Genomic DNA, 20,061 nt, shown 5'->3' on the forward strand with positions numbered 1-20,061 from the left:
GGAACATATGCATTATTAGACTGTTTTTTGGCAGGATTATCAGATGCAATACATGATGTGATGATAGGACATCCTGAACCCAAATCGGTCGATGAGGCAATTTCTTTGGCTGTGCAGATAGATCGCCGCTTGCGCTACCAGAAACAGATTCGTGGTAGGAATGTTATAAGGTCTGTCTCATACGACTCTTCTCTCCCTTCGTCACCCCCAGACGAGCCGATGAAAATCGGATACTCGGGGCTGAGACAAGTGGAAAAGAGTCACAAAAGGTCAGGAGAATACTGCCGCCTAAGGGTAGTCAGAGGTCATACCATAGGCGAACGGTCTTTACATCTAAACAATAGTCGTCGGCTCCTTCCCTGCTCTATTACATGGGAGGGTCAGACCAGTTCCGCAGAAGCCTTTGTTGACTCCGGTTCTGCGGCTAATTTCATAGATTATGATTTCGTAAAGAAATTGGGGATTCCCTTACTCCCACTAGACCAGCAGATTCTGGTCACTGCAGTAGATGACTCTCCGTTGCAGAGTAGTCAACCTCTTTTCCAAACCCCCTTGTTGTTGTGTAGTTTAGGGGTATTACATAAAGAGAAATTAGAGTTCATGGCTCTGCCAATGGTAACCTCTACCGTTGTTCTTGGTATGCCCTGGTTGCAACTCCACTCCCCTCAGATTGACTGGGCTTCAGGTAAACTGCAGAGATGGTCAGCCAATTGTTATCAGCATTGTTTGGGGAGAGCTGCTGTTTGTGCTACCAAGATACAGGTAGGAGGAGTGGCAGTGCAGTGTACGGAATTTGCTGACGGGTTCTGTCCTTCCCGGTCTCCTGTTACGCATATACCGGGTAGTAAAAATATCAAAACAGACGCTCTATCTAGGTGTTTTGAGCCTAAGATCATTCTACCTCAGAAGGTGGTCTTGGCAGCTACTGAGACCTGGGAGGACTGGGTGGCTACGCTCGGCCCTTACCAACGAAATGTTCCAGAAGGTAAGCCATCTCGTCAGGCGCCAGTGGGTACATTGCAACCCCTACCGGTGCCAAATAAACCTCGGACTCAGAAAAAACAGGCAGACAATAGGCGGTCTGTAGAGTGAAAGTTTTCTCCGGGAGACATGGTATGGGTATCCACTCGGCATTTGGCCCTGAAGCAACTGTCACCCAAACTGGGTCCTAGATTCATAGGACCATTCCCAGTGACCAGAAAGATTAATAATGTCACTTATGCGATTGATCTCCCGGCCAGCATGAGAGGTGTGAGATCATTCCATGTGTCTCTGTTGAAGACGGCAGTGCACGTGGATTCCTCTTCCCCCCCTTACCGCCAGGGAGGTTAAAGAAAGAATTTCATGACTCACATCCTGGGAAGCCAGGTGGGAAGTGTCCAGAGTCCACTCCTCAAGGGGGGGGGGGGTTATGTAATGAATAGCGGAGATGCCGCCGTGCGGTCTGGCGGTGGGGTGGCTGTCTCCGCATTCAGACCGGCGGTTTCCGCACAGCAGCATGTGTCTGGTTTGCCTGGGCCTTCTAGTGCACACAGATGGAGAGCTAGAAGACAGGACCTTTATGCCAGCAGGAGAGGTATCAGCTGATCACGACGATCAGCTGATCCCAGCGGAACTCCTGATTGGCTGAGTGGCTGGGGGCGTCGCTTAGGAGCGCTGTAGTATATATAGATCTTGCTTGTCAGTTGCTGGTTGTTTGCCAGATCATCAACAATCAGATTCTCTCTGTGTGCTGACACCAATCGTTACAGGGACTTCTTATGCTTTTCTAACAATGGCTTTCTTCTTGCCACTCTTCCATAAAGGCCAACTTTGTGCAGTGCACGACTAATAGTTGTCCTATGGACAGAGTCTCCCACCTGTGCTGTAGATCTCCGCAGCTCGTCCAGAGTCACCATGGGCCTCTTGACTTCATTTCTGATTAGCGCTCTCCTTGTTCGGCCTGTGAGTTTAGGTGGATGGCCTAGTCTTGGTAGGTTTACAGATGTGCCATACTCCTTCCATTTCTAAATGATCGCTTGAACAGTGCTCCGTAGGATGTTCAAGGATTTGGAAATCTTTTTGTAGCCTAAGCCTGCTTGGAATTTCTCAATAACTTTATCCCTGACCTGTCTGGTGTGTTCTTTGGACTTCATGGTGTTGTTGCTCCCAAGATTGTCTAATGGCCCATACTCACGAGTGACATTTGTCGCCGCAACACGCGGCGCGCGCGTGTTGCGGCGACAGGTCGCCCGTGAGTATGGGCCGCCGCACGCGCGCGCACCCCGAACTGTCGCCCGTCGCTCATGTCGCCAGGCGATTGAAACTTTCAATCGCATGGCGACAGTCGCCGCTGCCCCCCCCGCCGCAACTGTCGCTAGTCCGCGTGAGTACGCGGACTAGCGACAGCAACCTCCATGTAGGTACATGGAGCTTCCGGCGGGGGGAGGAGGAACGTCAGCGACAGCTTCCGCCTTGCCGCTGGTCCCTCTTCCGCGTGTGTACGCGGAGGGACCTGGCGAGAAGCTGTCGCCGGCCTGTCGCCCACACGCTCACGTGTGCTGGCGACAGGCCACATTTCTCGCCCGTGAGTATGGGCCTTTAGACAACCTCTGAGGCCATCACAGAGCAGTTGTTTTTTTACTGACATTAGATTACACACAGGTGCACTCTATTTAGTCATTAGCACTTATCAGGCAATGTCTATGGGTAACTGACTGCACTCAGACCAAAGGGCGCTGAATAATTACGCACACCCCACTTTGCAGTTATAGATTTGTAAAAAATGTTTGGAATCATGTATGATTTTCGTCCCACTTCTCACGTGTACACCACTTTGTATTGGTCTTTCACGTGAAATTCCAATAAAATTGATTCATGTTTGTGGCAGTAATATGACAAAATGTGGAAAACCTCAAGGGGGCCGAATACTTTTGCAAGCCACTGTATATATATATATATATATATATATATATATATCGAATAAAAATGGGAAATCCAATCAGATTTCTTGCTTGAATTAAAAAATAAAAACTTTCAATGCCTCGGAAAATTCTATTGTTTTAATTGAATTGCCGTAAAATCGGATAACTTTATTGTATCGTGTGTGGCCACCTTAGGACCCATCGCATGTTACTGTGTATAATATAATATGCCCCGGGTTGCTGAGAAGGCGTATATTTGAAAAAGGCCACTGTTTAAAAGAGTGCTGGATAGCAGTAGTGGAATCAGTAACTTTACCGATATTCTACTGCTTCATTCATATAATAAAATATCGGTAATATTTACTGATATTTTACTATGACCTAACCTCTCCCTACTCGCACACAGAACTCTCCCTTGGTGGGGTCTAACCTTAAAGGATACCCATAGTGATATGTGACATGATGAGATAGACATGGGTATGTACAGTGCCTAGCACACTAATAACTATGCTGTGTTCCTTTTTTTCTTTCTCTTCCTGAAATAGTAAAATATCAGGTATGTAAGTGGCTTACTCAGTCCTGACTCAGACAGGAAGTGACTACAGTGTGACCCTCAATAATAAGAAATTCCAACTATAAAACACTTTCCTAGCAGAAAATGGCTTCTGAGAGCAGGAAAGAGATAAAAAGGGTCAATAGTTCATAGATTTTAGCTCTGGCATACTTCAATGAATGTGTCATTGAGCAAAAACAATAAAACAGTTAAAACTTAAAAAGTAGATTTAAACATAAAATAAAATGGTGGAATATGGTAAAAAGTCATTTTAGGAGAAGGAAGATAGATACAATAGTTTATGTAATTCGTTTATTTTCGCTTCGGGTGTCCTTTAACCCTCCCCTGGTGGGTGCCTAACCTTAACCCACTCAGTGAGCAACTAGCCTTAACATCTCCCCCCAGTGGGCAACTAAACTTAACCCACCTGCACGGCATCTAACCTTACCTCCCCCGTGGGCACCTCACCTTAGCCCCCAGCGTTACAATGCATCCTATTTCAAAGGGCACCTACTATAAGGTACCCATACACTCGTCAGATTAGCAGCAGATAGATCATCAGATGGAATTCTTATCTATCTGATGTGTAAAATGAACATTTTTTACTACAATAGAATTCCAATAGATTTCAGTTTGAAATCTATTGAAAAACGATCTGATGGCATTTTTTTGCCATCAGATTTCCATTAGGGCCAATGCAAAATGATAAGCAATCTCAACAGCTTGACTTAGATTTTCCACCTTGCCAGTTCGATGGAAATCCATCGAAATCGATCGAAATCGGCCGTCGATCGGTCGATTGGGCAACCGATTTGCAATCGATCAGTCGATCGATCGATTTGGATCGATCGATCAGCCAGAAAATCGGCTGAGTGTATGGGCCCCTTTATAGCACCCTTTACAACTACTCCACTAAGAAGATGCAGGCAGCAGGGATGAAGACAGGAAATGGGGTTGAAATGGGATAAACCGAACTGGTGACAAGACCGTCCAGGGGAACCAGTGTGTCGGCAAATGACAACGGAATAGTAGAGAACCCTTCATTTTTTAATTAAAGGACACCGAGGCGAAAATAAATAAATGAAATAAACAATTGTATCTATCTTCCTTCTCCTAAAAATTACTTTTTAAGATATTCCACAGTTTTATTTTATGTTTAAATCTATTTTTTAAGTTTTAACTGTTTTATTGTTTTTGCTCAATGACACATTCATTGAAGTATGCCAGAGCTAAAATCTATGAACTGTTGACCCTTTTTATCTCTATCCTGCTCTCAGAAGCCATTTTCTGCTAGGAAAGTGTTTTATAGTTGGATTTTTTTCTCAGTGAGGGTCACACTTTAGTCACTTCCTGTCTGAGTCAGGACTGAGTCAGTCACTTACATACCTGATATTTAACTCTTTCAAGCAGAGAAAGAAAAAAAGGAACACAGCCGAGTTATTTGTGTGCTCAGCACTGTGTATTTACCCATGTCTATCTCATCATGTCACATGTCACCTCGGGTATCCTTTAAGTCAATCATATTTACCTGTTCTCTGGTAAAAATGATGTTATTTGACTATATATGATACATACTCTTACATAAATCTGTTTTCAGCTTCATTGTGTGTAAGAGAGAGAGGATCACTCAGAGGCATAGCTATGGGTAGGCAAGGGGGGGCATATGTCCCTGGGCGCAGCACTGTCAGGGCACTCAGCACAGTCGCTGCAACCCCGCATGCATGAGAGGCGGCTTGCTGGCTGCCCAAAGGCTCCCTGCTTCTCTCCCTACCTCTGAGTGCAGAAGTGTTAGCAGCAGCAGAAAAAAGGGGGGACATGTGGCTATCTATAGGAGGCACATCTGACTATCTAAATGAGGGGAAGGGGGGCACATCTGGTGATCTATAGAGGGTCTAATCTGGCTATCTAAAGGGGGGCTCATTTGGTTATTTAAAGGGGACACATCAAACTATCCTAATGGGGGAAGGGGGCACATTTGGCTATCTAAAGGGGATGAAGAGGGCACATATGGCTACTTAAACAGCATTTGTACATTTGACTCCACCCATGACCACAACCACTTTCTGATGTGTGGCCATGCCCATATTGTCCAGAGATGGGCGCAAAAACTATATTTGTCCCTGGGCATTGAAAAAAATTGCTACGCCTCTGGGATCACTTTCAACAACAGGTCAGCACATAAGTTACATATAGGTAGATTATGATCAGGACATGTGATGGACCAGCCTGCCAACTGAACAAAATAAGACAATGTTTGAAAACAGCTAAGATCACCTTATAATAATAAGCTTACAATTTCCAAGTATTACATTGACCAGACTTTACCTCCATTAGTGACTTCAATGGCTGTTTCAGATGCAGCAGATTAAAGTTTCCAATGAGAGGAAGTGGTTTGGGGCCCGGAGGCATCTTTGCTGAGCTCTTCTTAGATCCATTGATCCAGTAGAGGAACAGTACAATGCAAGTTGTAAAATATAATAGTAGATCAACCCGTGTTAGTAGGTAGCTGAGAATCGCCATAGTAGAGAACCACTGAAATGATTTGGTCAGAGTGCCAGTGACACATATTTAAAAGCATGGCTTAATTTTTAACATGAATCTTTACAAGGGCACACATAACCTTGACTGGCCAGTGCCCCTTGCTTGCAGCTGCAAAAATAAAATAAAGGTGATATGATTGAAATGCTTGTTTTTCCAGATCAGTTATGATGCCAGGTATTAAAGTTCATACACTGATAATGGAAGCTGCATAGCCCAGGTATGTCAGGATAAACTTGCTCATGAAAAGGACTGTGGACCCTTCATGTACTTATTCTATTCCTGTAGGCAGTCCAGTTCCTGTGTCCCTGGGAATTTGTGAAAACTGGATGTCCAGCCTACATACCATCCTAGAGGGGCTAAATGTTATCCACATAAAAGCTTTCCTTTTTGCCAAAACAGCCTGTAACGAGCGACGGGGACGCCATTTCGTCCGTCCTCGTCGCCCTCTCTGCCTCGCCGCGCGCTGGTCTCTCGCGCACGCGCACTGAGAGACTAGTGCGCGCACGCGGTCAGTGTCGGGATATTTACGCCTCCCGGAGGCGAGTCAGCTGATCCGCAGGTCGCTGACGTCACAGGGAGCGCATCTCGCCCCTGATTGGCCGCCTGACGGGGGCATTGCCTTGGGCTCCCCTGCCAGCATCAAGACAGCTCGCTGTCAGTAGCTCGCTGTCTGTTGTCGTGATCACCCCTGTGTTAGCGCTCAGACCGTAGACTAGATCCCAGGTGTTGTTGCCAAGGATTACACACCTAAGACTAGGATATATATTATTGTATTATTGTTGTTGACCCTGCTCGTTCCTGACTAAGCTCTCGCTCTCTGATTCTGTACTACGCCTATCTAATATCGTTGCCAAACCCTGCCTGATCTCTGACTCTGAACCTGCTCGCTGATTTTGTACTTTAGACATCTGATTCTGTTGCCGACTTTCGCCTGTCCCTCACTCTGATATTGCCTACCGATTTTGTACTGTACCTGCCAGTGTGTTGCCGACCTATTTCTGTCTGACTCTCCTACTCACCAGTGGGCTCATTGCCACTGGAGAGGTTACTCCTTAGATCCTTACCTGATCTCCCCCGCCTGGGAGGTTAGTGTGGGTACCTTCGGAGTACTACTGTGTGCACCAATCACTTCGCACACATACACACGATTAAAGTTGGTTGCCTGCAATTCTATATCCGTATTATTTGTGATTCTGCAGATCACATAATAATTAGATATAGTATCCGTATTACTGGTGATACTGCAGATCGCCAGTACTCGGACCTCAGTTGCTACACATTGTCACAGAACAACAGACCACATTATGGATGCTCTGTGTAACCAGGTTCAGGCCCTGACCACAGCAGTAACCGATCTGACAGCCACGGTCAACGCCCAGCAAGACCAGATTAATCGGCTGTCAGACGCGGTTCGCACCCTGCAAAACCCTGGGTTACCAGTGTTATCCCCTCCAGTGGTGGAACCGAGAATGTCACCTCTGGAGAAGTTTTCAGGCCATAGGTCTGACTTTAGTAATTTTAGGAATTGTGTATTGTCCTATTTTGAGTTACGGCCTATCTCTTCAGGCTCAGAGCAGCAGAGAGTAACGTTTATTAAGACTTTGTTGTCAGGAGACTCCCAGACCTGGGCGTACAGTTTGCCAACAGGTCACGAGGCCTTGTCTTCTGTACAGCAATTTTTTGATGCTATGGCCGTCATTTACGATGATCCAGATTTGGCGGCTACAGCGGAACGGAAGTTGAAAACTCTCCGTCAAGGTCACAACTCTGTCGAAGTTTATGCGGAGGAGTTCAGACGGTGGGCAGTGTCGGCTAGATGGGGTTCTTTTGCCCTGTTAGATTGCTTCCTGACCGGCTTGTCTGATGCAGTCTCAGACATCATGTTGAGCCATCCCGAACCCAAAACACTGAATGAAGCCATAACCCTGGCTGTTAAAATTGACAGGAGGGTCCGGTATCAGAAACAGACTCGGGCCAGAGCTTCTATTAAGCCAGGGCCTCTACCTATTTCTTCCTCTGCTACCCAGGATGAGCCAATGCAGATTGGTCAATCCAGACTGTCAGAGCTGGAGAAGAATCATAGGAGGAAGGAGGGGCTCTGTATGTACTGTGCAGAGAAGGGTCACATCGTGCAAAACTGTGCAAGGAAGGCGGAAAACTCCTTCGCCTAGGTGTAGTTAGAGGTACTAACCTAAGCGAGCCAGTTTTACCTCTACATAATAACCGATGTTTGCTGCCGTGCTCTATTGCTTGGGGGGATCAGGTCATATCCACCGAAGCATTCGTTGATTCAGGCTCGGCAGCAAACTTTCTAGATTACGAATTGGCCCGTAAGTGGGGAATTCCCAGCCAACCCTTGGACAGGCATATTGTGATCACTGCGATCGATGACTCTCCCTTACAGTCTACTCGTCCTCTCTCTCTGACCCCTAATCTGCTCCTCTGGGTTGGGGTCCTCCATAGGGAGGAGATTCAGTTTTTTGTTCTTAAAATGGCCACTTCCACTGTGGTTCTGGGTATGCCCTGGCTTCAGAGGCATTCTCCACAGATCGATTGGAGTTCTGGCCAACTTTTGAGTTGGTCTCCCTCCTGCCACCAACTCTGTATGGACAAGATTTCTGGGTGTACTACTCACCTTCACATAGAGGGGGTGCCACCACAATATTCCGCATTTTCTGACGTATTCTGCCCAAAGGCGGCAGATAAACTCCCTCCTCACCGGAGTTTTGACTGCCCAATTGAACTGAGGCCGGGTACCATGCCTCCTAGAGGGCCCGAGAAATCTGGGCCCGAGAAATCGGCAATGAAAGAGTACATTAAGGAGAATTTGGCCAAGGGTTTCATCCGCCCTTCTAAGTCCCCTGCGGGGGCTGGGTTCTTCTTTGTACAAAAGAAGGATGGGGGGTTACAACCCTGTATCGACTACCGGGGACTTAATAAGATCACGGTCAGAAATCGGTACCCCCTTCCTCTAATAGATGACCTGTTCTCTCAGGTCACCAATGCCAGTGCGTTCTCTAAATTAGATCTTCGGGGGGCATATAATCTCATCCGTATACGAGAGGGGGATTAATGGAAGACGGCCTTCAACACTCCCGATGGGCATTACGAGTACCTTGTGATGCCCTTCGGGTTGTGTAATGCACCGGCCGTCTTCCAAGAACTCGTTAACGAGATTTTCAGGGAGGTTCTAGGCCGATTTGTCTTAGTTTATCTGGATGACATCCTGATCTTTTCCAAGAGTTTGGGTGAACATAGGGACCATGTCAAGTATGTGTTATCAAAACTTAGAATGAACCATCTCTATGCCAAATTAGAGCAGTGTGTTTTTGAAAAGACTGAGGTACCGTTCCTGGGGTACATTATTTCCACTTCTGGTTTGACTATGGACCCCAAGAAAGTAGAAGCCGTTTTAGAGTGGCCGCAGCCCCTCGGCTTGAAGGCACTTCAACGCTTCCTGGGCTTTGCTAATTACTACAGGAAGTTCATTAAGGGGTTCTCTTCCGTGGTGTCCCCTCTAACTGACCTCACTAAGAAGGGGGCGGATACTTATCACTGGACTCAGCAGGCCTGTTCAGCATTCTCCTTGGTGAAAAATTTGTTCTGCGCTGCCCCGATTCTCCATCATGTAGACGTCCACTTTCCCTTCATTGTGGAGGTGGACGCCTCAGAGATCGGGGTAGGAGTTGTACTGTCCCAACATTCAGGTTACCAAGGTCGCTTACACCCCTGTGCCTTCTTCTCCCGCAAGTTCTCTGCTGCGGAGAGGAATTATGATATAGGGAACAGGGAGCTACTAGTCATCAAATTAGCATTTGAGGAATGGCGTCACTGGTTGGAGGGTGCTGAGCATGTTATCACGGTTTATACCGACCACAAGAATCTGGAGTACATCGAGGGAGCTAAGAGACTCAACCCTCGACAGGCCCGCTGGTCTCTGTTCTTCTCCAGGTTTAGATTTATTATCACGTATAAACCTGGGAACAAGAATGTCAAAGCAGATGCCTTGTCCAGGTGCTTCGAACCAGAATCTTCTCCACCTTCTCAACCAGTGACAATTCTCCCCGAGCGGGTGGTCCTGGCGACCACTGAGATTGGAGAAGACCTAAGGGCCATCCTGAAGACTTGTCAACAGGATTCCCCTGAAGGGAAGCCTGAAGGGGTTCTCTTTGTGCCCATCCAAATGAGACTCCAAGTTCTGGAGATGTTTCACAGCCATAAGGTGGCAGGCCATCCCGGGTTTACCAGAACACTGGAACTGTTGCCTAGATGTGTCTGGTGGCCATCTTTGTCTCGGGATTGTAAGGAGTTTGTGAGGTCTTGCTCCATTTGTGCCAGGAGTAAGTCGTCTCACACTTCCCCGGTGGGTACCCTGCAAGGTTTGCCGGTGCCTGAGGAGCCATGGACCCATCTGTCCATGGATTTTGTAGGAGAGCTCCCCAATTCTGAGGGGAAGACGGTCATTTGGGTGGTGGTGGACCGCTTTAGTAAGATGGTCCATTTTATTCCACTGGAGGGGTTCCCATCCGCCCAGCAATTGGCAGATTTATTTATCTTACACACTTTCCGCCTACACGGTATTCCAGAGAATATAGTGTCGGACAGAGGGGTGCAGTTCGTATCTCAATTCTGGAAGGCGTTCTGTCAGCACTTGGGCATGAAGCTCTCGTTTTCCTCAGGGTACCACCCACAGACCAATGGGCAGACCGAAAGGGTCAACCAGGCTCTTGAGCAATTCCTGCGGTGTTACGTGTCGGATGTCCAGCATGAGTGGCTCATGTTCCTACCGTTTGCGGAATTCGCACATAATAATCTGAGAAGTGGGTCATCTGGGTTTTCGCCTTTTCAGGTGGTCACGGGCAGATCACCAAAGTTCTCCCCTATGCCCGTGGTGAACTCTCCTTTTCCTGCATTGGAGATCTGGCAGGGATCGTTGAAGGAGAGATGGGCGTTAGTGAAGACCAATTTAGAAAAGGCTTTTAGTGTGCAAAAGAGACAGGCCGACAAGAGGCAGTCGAAGGAATGGATCTTTGAGCCTGGAGACTATGTGTGGGTCTCCACATGGCATATTTCTCTCAAGCAGCCTTCAGTTAAGTTGGGACCCAGGTTCATCGGTCCGTACCCCATTTCTAGGAAGATCAACAATGTGACATATGTGGTGGCTCTACCAGTAACCATGAGATGTGCCAAGTCATTTCACGTGTCACTGCTTAAACCTGCGGTGCATGTGGACTCCTCTCCCCCCCCCCCCTGTACTTGTTGATGGTGAACCTGAGTACGAGATCGAGGAGATTCTCGATTCTTGTTTTGTCCGGAACTCACTCCAGTATTTGGTTCACTGGAAGGGGTACGGGCCTGAGGAGAGATCGTGGGTCCCGGGACATCGGTTACATGCAGAAGAACTTAGACTTAGGTTTCATCAATTACATCCAGAGAAACCTTGTAAAACGTGTCCGGAGTCCACTCCTCAAGGAGGGGGTACTGTAACGAGTGACGGGGACGCCGTTTCGTCCGTCCCCGCTGCCCTCTCTGCCGGGCGTTGGTCTCTGGTGCGCGCACACTGAGAGACTAGTGCGCGCGCACGGTCAGCGTCGGGATATTTACGCCTCCCAGAGGCAAGTCAGCTTATCCGCCGGTCAGCTGACGTCACAGGAAGAGCATCTCGCCCCTGATTGGCCACTTGACGGGGGGGTTGCCTTGGGCTCCCCTGCCAGCATAAAGACAGCGAGCTGTCAGTAGCTCGCTGTCTGTTGTCGTGATCACCCCTGTGTTAGCGCTCAGACCGTAGACTAGATCCCAGGTGTTGTTGCCAAGGATTACACACCTAAGACTAGGATATATATTATTGTATTATTGTTGTTGACCCTGCTCGTTCCTGACTAAGCTCTCTCTCTCTGATTCTGTACTACGCCTATCTGATATTGTTGCCAAACCCTGCCTGATCTCTGACTCTGAACCTACTCGCTGATTTTGTACTTTAGACATCTGATTCTGTTGCCGACTTTCTCCTGTCCCTCACTCTGATATTGCCTACCGATTTTGTACTGTACCTGCCAGTGTGTTGCCGACCTATTTCTGTCTGACTCTCCTACTCACCAGTGGACCCATTGCCACTGGAGAGGTTACTCCTTAGATCCTAACCTGATCTCCCCCGCCTGGGAGGTTAGCGTGGGAACCTTCGGAGTACTACTGTGTGCACCAATCACTTCACACACATACACATGATTAAAGTTGGTTGCCTGCAATTCTATATCCGTATTATTTGTGATTCTGCAGATCACATAATAATCAGATATAGTATCCGTATTACTGGTGATACTGCAGATCGCCAGTACTCGGACCTCAGTTGCTACACATTGTCACACAGCCCTTTGTGGAACCATACAGGCTATTTATTGTATATATTGTGCTGTCACAATGCACTATAAGAGTTGGAAGTGGGTGATTTTTGTCCTTTGAGACAGGCACAGTACAAAGCAGGCGTGGAGACAATCTTTGAATTTCATCAACACCAAAACATTATTTGTGCTGTACAAGCTATTTACAATACATCTACACTACATAGACGTAACAAAACATAAACAAAAACTTTGCTATTAGATGGGTGACTAAGGGCCTTTTTCCATTGTAAAGTGATGCGAATGCAGCTATCTTGCCACATCGCGTCACTTCCGCTGCTGGCCGCGTCACTTCTGCATCGGGAAATGCGGAAGTATATGGAGGGGAAGGTGGGCGGTTGAATCTGCAACATGCAAATCGACCCTAGTGTATGGGCAAAAAAAATATGTTTGATTGATTCATTTATTTTGAATCAATTCTAAGAATTGATAGGCAATCGATTGTCCTTTAATCGACCAGTTTATGGCCAGCATTAGTCTCATTATATTCAAAATATTTTATAAGTTAACATGTACCTCTGAATAAAAATGCAACACTCTTCATTTGGGTTTTTCTTCATTTGGATTTTATATAAATATATTGATTTTATATAGATAAAATGTATGAACAGAAATATACATCTCTTTAGCTGTTATCCATTATCCAAGATACATTGTTAATGTTAACGTGCTATTTGTAAAATAAATCCATGATAACTTATGTGTACATGTGATGTCTCAGTTTATTTTTTTAATAATAAGATGTCAGGATCCGCACCGTCTAAAATCTTCATTTATTTATAGCTCTTAAAATTCAGGACAGACATTAAAAAAGTGTGTGCTGGGTCGCCATGACGCACGGCGTTTCAGAACGTAGTTTCTTCCTCGGACGGCGTCAGAACACACTCACCCATTACAAAAAAACATCCTATCATTTATAGCTCTATAGTGGACCCGATGGGAAACTTCATTATTAGCATATATATATATATATATATATATTCATCACAGTTTAATAGTTCCCCATCAGGTCCACTATAGAGCTATAAATGATAGGATGTTTTTTTTGTGATGGGTGAGTGTGTTCTGACGCCATCTGCAGAAGGAACTACGTTCTGAAACGCCGTGCGTCATGGCGACCCAGCACACACTTTTCTAATGTCTGTCTTGGATTTTAAGAGCTATAAATAAATGAAAATAAGATCCTGACATCTTATTTGCAATAGTTCCCTGCATACTCCAGGGGTGATCACTGCACGCCATTGTCCATTGGTACTGTCATAGTCGAAGATTTATATCAGCTTATTTATTTATTTATTTTATAAATTTGCCAAACCCTCAAGTAAACGTTTTCCTATTGTCATTAAAGACATCAATAAACATTTTAATTAGATCTTATGACACAGGTAGTGTTCTGCAACATCTATCTGGGTCTGATACTCTTAATTGGAATGAGGTAAGCCAAAAGGTATCACATAATGTCCATAGCTTATCTTTAGTTCTAAGAAGTTGGTATGTTCTTTGGTACATCATTAATTGGAAGGATTTTCTGCACCCCTCCTCTTATCTGTATGGTCACAGCGTCTTATTGGGCTTATTTCTATAGCAAACAATCATTCATTTTAATTCACGTTAAAATATATAAAAGCAAACTCATTTATCTTAATATCCAGACCTCTTATTGGTCAAATCATTAAAGAGAACCCAAGGTGGGTTCTAAGAATCCTATTAGCACACAGAGGGTGGGTCTGCATATAATGCCCAGCCTCTGTTGCTATACAGTGCTCCCCCAGGCCCCCTCTGCGCTCTGCTGTGCCCCCCTAAATCAAACGTAGTGCTAGCGACACGCAGCGTTTGATTTATGGGGGCACAGCAGATCGCAGAGGGGGAGAATTCTTAGAACGCACCTTGGGTTCTCTTTAAAGGGGAACTGAAGAGAGAGGTATATGGAGGCTGTCATGTTTATTTCCTTTTAATCAATACCAGTTGCCTGGCAGCCCTGCTGGTCTATTTCTCTGCAGTAGTATCTGATTAAAACCAGAAACAAGCATGCAGCTAGTCTTGTCAGATCAGACTTATAAGTCTGAACCACTGAAACACCTGATCTGCTGCATGCTTGTTCAGGGGCTATGGCTAATAGTATTAGAGGCAGAGGATCAGCAGGGCTGCCAGGCAACTGGTATTGTCTAAAAGGAAATAAACATGATAGCCTCCATATACCTCTCTCTTCAGTTCCCCTTTAACTAATAGTTCTATAATCATTATTCAGCATTAAGCATTACATTAATTTATATCTTGTATTAACTAGTAGCCATATTGCTTAATTCTTAGCATGGATATTAAATTGCTTTGCTAAATAACTGATATTTCAGAAAGAGTAAAGTCAAAACTTTTCTGCATCACTATCTAAATATAAACATAGCCTCTCAGGGTTCTGGAGAAAAGAAAACATAAAGGGTCATTCTAGCCTGAAATCTAGCTCTGATTATAGCATAACTCTACCTTTATTTCATAGACATAAAATCTCAAAATTCACACAAATAAATTGCAGGGCACATTCAAACGTATATATAATCAGCTTAAAGGAGAGCTGTGGGAAAAAGAAGATTTGATACTCACCTGCAGCTTCCTCCAGCAGCATAAACACGTGTGAGTCCCTCGCGGTCCTCCCGCGGTCTGCCGTTTAACCTTGATCAGCCCTAATAATATGCTCAGTCGCGTCAGTCTGGGTCTACTGCGAATGCGGGGAGACAGCTGCTGGAGGAAGTTGTGATGAGTATCAAATCTTCTTTTTCCCACAGCTCTGGTACACATTAAAGTAAGATAGAGATTGTTTCTCTACATAATTGTCACGGACGATTGCGGGGACGCAGGCGCGTCCTGGAACCGCCCGTGAAGAAAAGAACGATCGCACTCGATTCCTGCATCGATTGCGCTTCAAAACGGTACAATCTGGGTTGAGTGTGTAGGGACAGCTAAAGTCCTTTTCTTAGCAAAGAGAGCACCATTCCAAATGCTGGTTGGCCCTTTTGATATGCTAATGAGCCTGGGCCCAGAGAGTCCCTGGCTTCAAGCTGTGCTGATGGCCCATCCATCAGGTATAAGGTGACAAACACCATGACAGAACCAATTTAGAGTGAGGGAACTCAGACACTCCGACTCCTTTTCCCAGCAGGGAGCCGACATGTGGCTTGCTGCTGCCAACTTCAAAGAACCTTTGCCTGGGAATGACCTGGTATAAATCCCAGGGGTCTCTCATATTCCATAAACTGCTATATGTATCATATTTTCTGTGTTGCCAGGCTGGCAGACCCTCCAAACTAACAGAGCAGGTAGGGCCCTGCCTGGCGTTGGTTCTGAGCGCATTTCAGAACCTTCTGAGGTAAAGACTGCCCGTTAGGCAGTTCAACAGTGCCCTAATGGTACCACAGGGGTCCCACCCCTCATGTTTGGTATCAGACTGCTGGGTACATCGAGGCAGACCTGAAAATATTAGTAAATCTGCCCTGACCTGTACGGTTCTGTGAGATAGAGCCCATATATGGTTAAGGCATGATTTCTGGTCTCCAGGACAAGGGCAGGACTCATCTCATGTTCTAAGGGGGTGTGTGGGCCCGCCCTCACTTCCTCCTACTGAATCAGGGGCATAAGAATGGGAGAGGAGCCAAAACTCAGAGTCCTCCACACTGAAACATCTTGCACTCATCAGATGCCAGCTTGAGGATATGCTGGCATCCACCTGGTCTGCACTCTGAACTCTGGACTTTGAAACCAAGGACTTTATGATTCTTCCCACAATAAGGACATCTTTCCAGGAACTAAGTATTTTTCTCCCTTCTTTTATTTTTCATACTGGCTATTACTGTTTTCATAATTGTTGATTTTCATAATTGTCTGTATATATTAATTATTTATATTGCGTGAATAAACGACTTTTCCCAAGTCATTCACTGTTTCGCTACCCTGCTTATCAGCACACACAGAAATGATCCCAGGTCTCTGAAGATACGCTACTGTTTGTTTGTTGTTGGCTAGACAGAATATCGTGTGTTTAACCGTTTTATTCGCAGGATTAGTCAGTCAGTTAGTGGGCCCCACGGTCCCATAGTAACCGCGGTGGTGGCAGTTTACTCTGAACCAGTAGGTGACGTTGTAATCACCCGTGTCTCACAGGCTCCCTTCTGAGTTGTCTGCGGCTAATTCTTAACGGTTCCTGCGCATTGACTGCGACCAGAGTTCGCACGATCTGTGCGCTGGCACCGTTTAGAAGGCTAAGTGCGGTCAGCCACTGAGGGCTCTTGTGACAGTGTTAGGCAGCGGTTGGATCTGTGTTGTGCTGAAAGTATCTGCGATAGCGCTAGCGCTATCGAGAAACGAACTAATTCGTTGGTGTAGCTGGAAGGCAATATATTTTTTATATATACAGAGAGACTGTGTAGCCAGTACCCCTTCCCCAAAGTTTTATTTTATTTGGCATGGAAATGTCCGGGAACTACCAGAACATGTGCCTAGCAGACCTGGAAAATCTTTGCGAAGAGAGGGGCATTGGCATCCTCCGCAAGACAAAACGGGACCTGATAGCAGACTTGTCCAGATGGGATGCCCAGCAACTGCGGGAGCCGGGAGTGTCCGCTGAGGTGGATACCAGCCCATCTGACAATCAAGGGGAACCAGAGGCTGAAGATCTTAGGCGTACAGAGGTTGAGCATCCTGCGGGCCCTGTTGCAACAGTTACGCCAGAGACTGTCAGTATGGACCCCAATCCCAGAGTTTCTGACATTACTCGCCCGGAACTGGCCAGTACTGGACTGTCCATGGGTGCTGACCCGGTAATGCAGCAGGCATTACAAAAGCTGATGGAGACTGACCTGGACAAGTACATGCAGTACATGGAAGCACGAGAGGAACGGGAGCGGCAAGCTGCTGCTGCTGAACGCCACGCAGAGAGGGATGCCGCTGAGCGGGAGCGCCAACGACAGCATGAGCTCAACATGGCAAAGGTTCAACAGGCCAGCCGGAGTTCACCGCCCAGCCTCCCTGCTGAAGGAGCTGCAGCACCCGTAAGTGCAAAATTTAAGTTTGCTAATATTGAAAAAGACACAGACATTGACTTGTTTTTGCGGTCTTTTGAAAAAGCATGCCGTCAGTATCGTCTGTCCCAAGACCAGTGGGCCAGACATCTGACACCTTTGCTGCGCTACAAAGCGCTTGATGCCTTCGCAGAATTGCCTGCGGAGAAGGATAATGATTATGCTGCTATAAAAGACGCTATCATTACTAAGTACCAGCTGACGCCAGAAGCCTATCGCAAAAAGTTCAGGGCCTGGCAGAAAAAGTCTTCTGATTCGTACCGAGATGTGGTCAGCAGCTTGCTCACCACACTCCGTCAGTGGACTCTAGGCCTCACCAAAGGGTCTTATGGCGTCCTGGAGGACTTGATAGTCCTCGAGCAATTTCTGAACATTTGCCCTGCTGATGTACGACAATTTGTGTTAGAACGCAAGCCGACTTCAGCAACTGTCGCTGCAGACCTTGCTGAGACTTTTGCAACTACCCGGGTGGCTGATACCCGCAGAACTGTCCCATCCAGCTGGAGAGGAGGTCAGCCCAATACTCTGGCAGACTCTCCTGCCCCTGTGAGCCGTCCACCACAGAGGCCACCCAGCGCAGCTGCTGCACCCAGGCCTGCAGCGCCTGGAGAGGTCACCTGTCACTACTGCCGCCAGCCCGGACACATGAAATTCGACTGTCCGGAGCGGAGACAGACACCACCAGCACCTGGATCATCTGCATCACCTGTACCTCACCCACAGCAGAGGCAACCCGCCAGCGAACCACAGCCTGGATCGTCAGATTTTGTCCTGTTTGCACGCGGAAAGGAAATCCGCGACCGAACCGACCAGCAGCAACTTGTTAGAGTGAACGGCAAAGTTGTCACCGGATTTCGAGACACCGGAGCTGACATCACGTTAGTTCACTCACATCTTGTGCCAAAGGAGAGCATCAGCTCCAGCCGATCCCTTGCCCTTACTGGAGTAGAGGGCACCCTTTTCCACATAGCCCACGCAAGAGTGAAGCTGGATTGGGGAGTGGGAGGGGTCCACGAAAGGGTTGTTGGGGTTATGAAGGATCTCCCAGTCCCTGTGTTGCTGGGGACTGATTTGGGCAAGCTTGTGTCCTACTATGAACCTGCCACGACCGCCTTGTCGCTCACGGAAGGAGACGGACTCTCCACCCACCACCAGGTACTTTATACACTTGGGGGAGCACCAGGGGGAGGTGGGTTGAATGTGCCCAGTTCAAGGGTACCAGGTTCAATAGTGCCTGCTTCAAAGGCACCTGAGTTTGATGTACAGACTGTCTGTTGTGATGATGCTGTAACTGTACCTGAGTTTACTGTACAACCTGTCTGTAATGAAAAAATGTCTATACCTGTCAATGTCATTACTGCATGCAATGATGATTTGAGTAATGTCCGTCTGTGCCATTCTGACAGTGTACCGGTGCTAGCAGTACCGCGCAGCTGCACTGCTCAGAACCCAAGCTCAGGACAGGTGGAGGGGGTTCCGGCCTCCTCCCCCTCCTCTGACCGCAGGGATGAGACCTTTCAGCCGCTGGCCTCGTGTGACATGAGCCAGTTGGCTGAAACTGACAGCGCCATATTCGCAGCCGCACTACAAAGTGACCCAAGCCTGGAGGTGCTCAGGAAGCAAGCCGCTGAGCCCCTCGCAGACGGGGCCGCTTTCAAGGTGTACTGGGAAGGTGGGAGACTGTACAGTGAGTCTGTACAGCCCCCTACAGGTAGATCCCACGCGGATACCAAGTGGCTTGTGGTCCCGAGTGCGTTTAGGGGACATGTGCTGAAATCCGCACATGGTAATCCTCTGACCGGGCACTCGGGTGTCCGCAAGACACTCGCCGGTATTCGGAAACAGTTTTATTGGCCCCGGATGAACAGGGATGTAGCCAACTACTGCAGGGCATGTGCCGTCTGTCAAGAGCTGGGAAGGTCCAGGGATTCCCGCGGGGTTCCCTTAGGTCCACAGCCACTCAGCAGGGGAACCCTGCGTGGGCTGGCTGTTGACCTAACCAACCCACTGCCCGTTGTCCGCAGTCCCGGCAGACACCACGTCCGACTGCAGTGGCGCAAACGCCCTGTCCAGAACGGTCCATGTTGGGTCAACCCTGAGGGTAGCAGACCGCGACCGGTCCAGGGGAACCGAGCCACAGGCTCCAATAGGTTTTCCCGCCGTACCGGCAACTCGAGGCCCGTCAGCCAGGTTAGCGGCGCCGCCACACATCTTGCGGATGAGTGGCTAAGCCACGGACAAGGGGGGGGGCTGTCACGGACGATTGCGGGGACGCAGGCGCGTCCTGGAACCGCCCGTGAAGAAAAGAACGATCGCACTCGATTCCTGCATCGATTGCGCTTCAAAACGGTACAATCTGGGTTGAGTGTGTAGGGACAGCTAAAGTCCTTTTCTTAGCAAAGAGAGCACCATTCCAAATGCTGGTTGGCCCTTTTGATATGCTAATGAGCCTGGGCCCAGAGAGTCCCTGGCTTCAAGCTGTGCTGATGGCCCATCCATCAGGTATAAGGTGACAAACACCATGACAGAACCAATTTAGAGTGAGGGAACTCAGACACTCCGACTCCTTTTCCCAGCAGGGAGCCGACATGTGGCTT

At 47.5% G+C, this 20,061-nt stretch overlaps 2 protein-coding genes across 6 annotated transcripts in view; one reads left to right on the plus strand and one right to left on the minus strand.

Annotated features, from left to right (window-relative positions):
- Positions 1-6,060, minus strand: part of LOC137524537 (cytochrome P450 2K1-like) — a 61,820-nt gene extending 55,760 nt beyond the window's left edge. The window contains exon 1 of the mRNA XM_068244524.1: positions 5,782-6,060. Coding sequence (XP_068100625.1) covers positions 5,782-5,976 — 195 coding nt within the window. The 5' untranslated portion in view covers positions 5,977-6,060. The remainder of the gene's footprint in view (positions 1-5,781) is intronic.
- LOC137524540 (uncharacterized) overlaps positions 1-20,061 on the plus strand; it is a 226,400-nt gene that overhangs the window by 110,473 nt on the left and 95,866 nt on the right. The gene's annotated exons all lie outside the window — the stretch shown is intronic.

This window comes from Hyperolius riggenbachi, chromosome 7 (genome assembly GCF_040937935.1).
Source record: "Hyperolius riggenbachi isolate aHypRig1 chromosome 7, aHypRig1.pri, whole genome shotgun sequence".
Classification (NCBI taxonomy): domain Eukaryota; kingdom Metazoa; phylum Chordata; class Amphibia; order Anura; family Hyperoliidae; genus Hyperolius; species Hyperolius riggenbachi.